The sequence below is a fragment of the Dipteris shenzhenensis genome, chromosome 8 (genome assembly GCF_047967505.1).
Source record: "Dipteris shenzhenensis isolate YYH24624 ecotype China chromosome 8, Dip_SZ_1.0, whole genome shotgun sequence".
In the NCBI taxonomy this organism is placed as follows: domain Eukaryota; kingdom Viridiplantae; phylum Streptophyta; class Polypodiopsida; order Gleicheniales; family Dipteridaceae; genus Dipteris; species Dipteris shenzhenensis.
Window position 1 is genome coordinate 28,565,871 of NC_141603.1, and position 7,688 is coordinate 28,573,558.

The 7,688-nt window shown below is 41.5% G+C and overlaps 1 protein-coding gene across 1 annotated transcript; it reads left to right on the plus strand.

Annotated features, from left to right (window-relative positions):
* Nucleotides 1–764: 764 nt before the first annotated feature.
* Nucleotides 765–2,632, plus strand: LOC147899346 (uncharacterized). Its single transcript, XM_087378477.1, has 2 exons — nt 765–1,128; nt 1,225–2,632. The coding sequence occupies exons 1-2, from the start codon at nt 808–810 to the stop codon at nt 2,374–2,376; spliced, it is 1,473 nt and encodes a 490-aa protein (XP_087234603.1). The 5' UTR covers nt 765–807; the 3' UTR covers nt 2,377–2,632.
* Nucleotides 2,633–7,688: the final 5,056 nt, after the last annotated feature.

Below are 7,688 nucleotides of genomic sequence, written 5' to 3' on the forward strand. Positions count from 1 at the left end.
AGAGGGAGAGGGAGAGGGAGAGGGAGAGGGAGATAGCTTGGGCACATGGTATGCCTTCAGTTTCATTTCCGATTTAAGGTGCCCGCCGAATTTACGGGCACATGCTTGCCTGAAGTATTCAAGACGTTGCCAGACCTTGCCGGATTTACGGGCACATGCTCAGGGAGTCTTCTGTGAGGTTGAGGACAGCATTTCATTGGTTGCCGGATCTTAGCTCACCCTTGCCTGCCTGTGTAGTCCGATTGCAAGGGTCAGGCAAGGTTTGGCCTTCCGGTGTCCTTCCGTTTGCCACCTCACCTAAATCCTCCGTGAAGGGCTCACGATGGGAGGAATTTCTCCTCATGTGCCGAGGGTGAGAGGGAGAAGGAGCAGGAGAAGGAGAAGGAGAAGGAGAAGGAGAAGGAGACATGGATATTTTCTCCTGACGTGAATTTCACGAAAAAATGAAGAGTGATGTGCACGCAGAACGATTATTACGTAGGATCCTTGGGAAATGACATGTGGGACCGGCATTGTTCTGCGAGAGTAAGCACTGAGAGCACAGTGGACTCGCTGGATTCACCGGCCAATCTTGTCCATTGTGATTATACGTACATTCAAAGTGAAGATTTGCCCGCCACTTGATTCGCGTCGTGCATGGGGTCGCATTGATGGGAGGCTGTGCTCAGAGAACGGAATTTTCGTGACCGAACTTCCGCTGCACTCTTTATTTACATTTCTGCTCAATACATGGTATACTCACTCACTATAGTCTATACCCCGGCTCTTCCAATCTTCATTTGCAGAGTCCGAGTATTCCTGTCCATCATGGACTCGCAACATTCATGTTTTCTTATTAAAGATGTCGACATGATCCCCACTGACGAAACTGTGGTCCTTACACACAGAGATGATCACCGAGAGCTTGTATCATCTGTCACGGAGAGCATGATGGTAGACGAAAATTCCCACCCTCTTTCAAAGCCTGAGCCCACTGCTGGGAACTTGGAACTGTTTCATGACGGTTCTTATCAGAGCAGCATGAGTGAAGAGAAATCTGATGACGCGAACACACTCTGGCAACAGGCGCCACCAAAGGACACACTCAGGCATCAGACGCCACCGATGGAACACAGCAGTCCCGATGAAGTAAGCCACCGTGCCTCAGGAATGAAAGAAATCCGTGCACAAGTTCAAAGTATGCTAGGATGCGAGTCTGAGGGCATTGAATCTGTGGTTGACCAGCATGAGAAGGTCGGGCACCACGAAGACAGCCAGAAAAGTTACAGGGCCGTTTCGCAGAGAGGGCACGAGATGAGGAAAGAGGGTCAAACAGAACACATTGTGATGAATGAATTGCAGTATTTGAAGCAAGAAAATGAGGAGCTCCGGACTCTTCGACAGCAATGCCAGTTACAACTTCGGTCCTGCCAGAATGAAAAAAAACTGGCAGTTCAACGCTGTCAAGAGCACTACCAGCAGCTATTGCAGCAGGAGTATACTAACGTGCAACGGCTGGAGCAGTCCAAAAAGGCCTTAACACAGCAGATCGAGGAGCTCGAGCTCCAGAACGCACAGCAAACAGTGGCGGAGACAGGCTCCTACGAGGATGTAACGGCCAATCCTCCGCTTCTCCAAACTGCAGTGGACTATGTCAAGGAAGCGGTAAGCGTCTGTACCAGCGATCTTTTCAGCCATATGAAAAAGTATTCCAGTGAATTCAAGCTCAGCCTTGCAACGGATCGGCCACCGAGTCTGCTGAAAATCGTTCTGCAATCGGAGCTGTGCACAAGCTTGTTCAAGGGGTTTGAGAACCAAGCGTTTGGAATAGCGAAGGCCGTTGAGCTGTTTGAAAAGCCAAGGGATCAGAAGCAGAGGCATTTTAAACGCTATAGGGATCTAAGATACATGGAGGTTACAGAGATGCTCCAACAGGCTGATTTCTTTGACTTTTGGGTATTGAAGCTAGAGAGTTTCGCGAAGCAGGGGGATAGCTTAGTGTTAGGAGATGCAAAGCTAAGAGAAGAGTTTCTGCAGAAGATACTTTACAATGAAAGTGGTCGAGTGTACAAGAGCTTTCTGAGGCTGGCAAAGGCTACATGGGTGCTGCACAAACTAGCTTTTGCATTCGAACCGACAGCAGAAATGTTTACAGTCGCAGGGGATTCATTTTTTGATGAAGAATACATGAAGAACATAATGGAAGACGATGATGAAGATGATGGTGGTGGTGATCGATTATGTGGACCAAGCCTTGGGGAGGCTAAAAGCTTGAAGAAAGTGGCCTTGATGGTGGTGCCTGGCTTCACTGTTAGAAACACTATTGTCAAAGCTTTTGTTTGCCTCAAGCCTCTTACTCTTTCTCCTCCACCTGAGCCTCTCCCCTCAGCCTACTAACTTATTCTCCCACGCCTTCTCCTAGATATCTTTTTGGCCCTCCAAGGGTCCTAAGGGATAAACTTATTAGTTTATGGTAACCAGGTCCATCTCACTTTTGCCAATGCATCTTGTCAAGTTGACTAGTTTATTTACTGTTTAATGTTAGGATTAGTGATAGTTTATGTCATTATAATGAGTTTTAGGTCCAAATTTTTGTCTCTTTGTGCCGATCTTGAACAACTTTATTACTCTGTGGATCAAGTTTTTGGCCTTACACGAGGGTAGTGAATTATAATATCATTTAGCTTGTATGACACCACCTTTATTAAAGCATGTGATGGTATTTAAATGAGGATCTCTTGCCAAAATGGCTACGTCTCCACTCATATTTAATGGTCCATCCCCTCTTTCATCTTTTCTCTTTTCACTCATCTACCTTTTCCCACCTTCACTTAGAGCACATTCCCATGTCTTTTTGGGCTTGGTCCGCTTTTCACATCACCCTCGATGTCGGATTGAACAGGTTTTGGTTTTCGTGTATCTGGATCTCTTTGCTCTTCGGCTACTCATGCTCATTTGTCAAGGCATGAGACTTGTTGAGAACCGATTGGGCCGGTACTTCATCTGCACAGCTATCCTTGCAGCAGCTATCCATATACCTTCAGCTCTTCTGGTTTGTAAATCCTTTCCTACAGTTTTTGAAAGATCAAGTGCAAAATCATTTCCCTTGTTTTCACTTAAACAATCTGATCATCACCTCAAGGATCAGACTCATACATTATTTTGGTTGACGGAAGATTTGAAGTGATGGCTATTTTGCCGAAGGTTGAAAGTAAGTGCTATGACACAACTATGAGTGAAGCTCTTTCGTGGTGAGATGAAGCTTGCTAGAAGTGATTCCACTACACAAATTGGCGACATATTGGATAAATTTTGAGGTTGCACGTGACAAGTCTATCCTTGATAAGCATCTTACAAGAGATCACCCCCCATAGCATTAAATTAAGCGTAAAAGAAAGGTTTTCCCTCCAAACCCTTTTTGCCTTGTATCTCATTGTCTAAAGGAGCTAGTCGAATCCATTGCTTGTGCATCTCTGCAGAAGGCCATTGAGAGACTGGAGATATAAAGTCTTTTAATGAGCACTTGTGCAAAGGCTTACTTGATTCCAAAGCAAAGCCTTTGTAGTCTTTATAGGGTCTTAGAGCTCTACTTGAGGGCCAATATTCTTTGATTCTGTCTAAAGCATTTGCCTCATCATCCTTTCACTACTAGAAATTGAGTAATGACATGAAGTTGTGTGGATTGGTAGTGAATAGTCAATGCCAAGATCCCAGATATCTCTAAACATCTTTAAACCTTTTTTTAAATGGTCTTTTAGCAAACCTAGGGCGGCTCTAAAAAAAGAGGAGCCTTCCCTAAAAGCCCAATTAGATAGCTACCATAGAGATCTACTCAACAACCCATCCTCATAAAGTGATCTTGAGACAACCCAAAGGCAACCACAAACCTTTATTTTCCATATCTTTATGGGATGGCCAATAGATCAGATTGAATGATTCTAATAGTAGCATCAAAAAACACCAAGTCCTACCATGGCTCATTAATATCTTGGGGGCCACCCTTGCATATCCATGCACGCACAATCATAGCCCATGATTGAATCTCCTAAGTCTCAAAATCCGTTTGGAGCATAGACATTCACCTTATCCTCCTTCTTCTCTAAGGCTACCAACTATCTTGGGCACAGCTGCCAAATCCCATGAGAAAGCATGCAGTAATGTTTCCAAATGAAATCCCTTATAAGTGTATCAAAGGACTCAAGAGTGTTGTCCTAAAATGGAAACATTGACAAAATTTAAAACAAATAGGGACATACTATGTTTGGCCACAACTAGCCTTCATTTCTTCTCCATCCATGTACTAAACCTTCCAGTTAAAGAAAACTTCTTGTCCATCCATGTACTAAACTTCTCTTTGATTTTATGATAACACTATTCCTCATAGGAATTCCTTGTCCAACGAGGCAATCGAGGTATTCGATTACTTGTTGCTTGACTCCCTTCTCTTTTCTCCCCCCCACCCCATGCTCTTACACCTTCTTCTTGTCTCACTCCTATGCTCCCCCTAAACCCTTACTCTCTAGTCAAGTTCCTCAACCCTTGACCTCCATGATCTACGAAGGAGACGAGTTCTCCGCCATGTACTCTACTCTGAACCTTGGATTCTCCTTCTAACCTAGAAACCCCTTCTGAACCAAGGAACCTCTTCTGAACCTCAGAACCCCCTCTGAACCTTGAACCTCCCTCTAACCCATAAACTCTTTCTAAACCCTTTAAACCCCAATGGAGACAAAAGCCTTCATTACCTCGACCATGATGATGCACATTTCTTTTCATACAAACATGCACAATGTTTGTTTATCACACTTAAGCCTACGTCTCTCACTGAAATACAACCCAAGGTCCTAAGCTACACTTATCACTACTAGAAAAACAAGTAGAAATGGCAATAGGAAATGTCACCCAATTTTCATTTTTGCTATTTCTTATGTATGAAATGGAAACCATTTCTCAAAGTGCCATTTATTCGGTAGAAATATCAGTTGGAAATGGCAACTAGTTCTTGCGATGCCATTTCTTAGGAAGAAATGGTAATATTTTCTTAGGAAGAAATGGCAGCACAGAAAATGGCAAGATTTAAACTAATAGGTTAACTTTATCAAATCCAAGACCTAGTACCTTGTGCAAACTAAGTAAATGATTGAGTATTATAAATCCTTTAGAATATTATCTTATCTATCTTACATTTTGGGGTATACATCTAACTTGAAATTAATGAATAACTCCAATTTACTTCTTTGCAATTATAAAACCAGAAGGTTCTAGAAGCATGTCTAACATTCATATAACGTTGAGACTCTCCACCGATATGTACCAAAAATAGTAATTGAATACTTTTCCTAAATCCCATAACTTTCATTCACATAAGAGCTCTAAAAGGGTTTCACAAGATCAAATAGAAAGTGACACGATAGCTATGAGATCATAGGACCTAAACTTGCACAATCTTGTTTAAACATATAAAGGCATATTGAATGTGCAAAGAGTCACAAGTTCATGTAAGGAATGATGCATTGGCTATCATCAATCTCAGTGTGAATTCAAGTGCTTAATAGATCTAAGCCCAATTTCTATGATGACTTACGTTGAAAACTGATAATATTTGATAGTCACATATGAGTTTCGGTTGGTGGGAAATTCAAAAATCTATTTTCACTCACTACAAGAGGCGAGGGGGCCAAGTGTTAGTGCCTAGCGATAGAAGTGTCTTGGATGGTTTTTTAATGCTGATTCTAATGCACATGCACCAACCAAATGGATTTCAAACTGTAAAAAATGGAGGGGTTTTATTAGCATCAATGACAGTATCATTTCAATTAATGATACTCTTTCCAACACATATGCATCATTCAAGCATCATTACTAGTGCTAACTAGTCATTTTACGAGGCCATTTTGGAATTAGATACAAGAAGAATCCATTTGAAGTGCACATGAAGTGGTTGTATCCTCCAAGTTATCTTAGCTTAGTTGCTAGAATAACATTTATCATCATCTATTTGAAGTGCACATGAAATTGTTGTACATAAGGCATCATTTGAATTGCAAATGAAGTGGATGCATCCTCCAAATTCTCTTAGATTAGTTGCTACAATAACATATATCAGCACATGATATGAATATTGCAATCAAGGAATGTGTAGCAGTTGATGTGTGCATTTGAAAAATTAATGGTGGGATCAATGTGCATGAGTTAATTTTTCCCTTCGTTCTTGACTTGATTTAGATTTGGATTAATGCATTTAAGTTCACATGTATGAATTTTTTCAAATTATAAGAGGCTAAAAGTTTCTAATGTCAATTTGATGCCCTTTCCAGGGACCGTTGTTCTTCAAAAGCACTTGCTAAGCTCCCACATCCTCCTACCATTGAATCACCATTCCAATACACGACCTAAGCTCTTAAATCTACGTGCAAGCTTTCAATATGCAAGATTTATGCTGTTAGAGCTTCATTAAACATACACTTTTAGCCACAAGCCAATCAACATGAAACTTTCAAGGATGTAGTTAATATAATTAAGACCCATGCAAATTTGTATGCCCATTTGACAGTCATTCCATGTTGGTTCACATATGGGAATTTCATGTAGCTGTGCACTGTGCATGCGCAGAAATGGGAAATCTCACATGCCCATCCAGATATGAAGTTCATGCACCTACACACCACATACATGTGGGAGATTTGCATGCCCATCCACCCAAATGTTCCTTGATTGACATAGAAATTTGTAAGGGCATGAAAAATACTCTAATTAGCACCTATACAAAGTTTCATGTCCATCTGACACTTGATCATTCCATGATGGTTCACAAATGCAAATTTCATGCACCTACGCACCATGCATGTGCACAAATGGGGAATTTTGCATGCCTACCCACCCAAATTTCACCTTCTTGATGAAAAAGTTGTGAGAGAATGAACATCACCATAATTAACACCCATGAAAGGTTGCATTGCCATCTAACACTTGAGCATCCCATGATGGTCCACATATGCAAATTTCTTGCACCATGGATGTGCACAATGGAGAATTTCACATGGCGACCCAAATGTTCCCCTTTAGACACAAAAAATTGTGAGGACACAAAAATTACTCTAATTAACACCCATGAAACGTTGCATGACCATTTGACACTTTAGACATTCCATGATGGTCTAGAGATACGATTTTTATGCATGGATGCACCACGCATGTGCAAAATGGGGAATTTCGCATGCCCACCCACCCACATAATTTGCAATTGATAAATTTCTTTCGGAAGACATGACACCTACTCTAACTAACACCCATGAAAAGTTTCATGTCCATTTGACACATGATTATTCCATGATGGTCCACATATGTTAATTGCATGCACTTATGCACCATGCATGTGCATAAAAGGGGAATTTGTCATGCCCATCGACCCAAATGTTTCCTGATTGACATGAAAATTTGAAAGGACGTGAAACCTACCCTACTTAACATGCATGTGAGGTTTCATGGCCATCTTCCACTTGACTATTCCATGATGGTCCATACATGATGTGAATTTCATGCACCATGCATATGTATAAATGGGCAATTTTGTGTGCCCACTTACCTAGATGATTTCCAATTGATATAAAACTTTTCAAGGACATGAAACCTACTCTAACTAACAACCGTAAAAATTTCCATGGCCATCTGACACTTGACCAGCCATGATGGTCCACATATGTGAATTT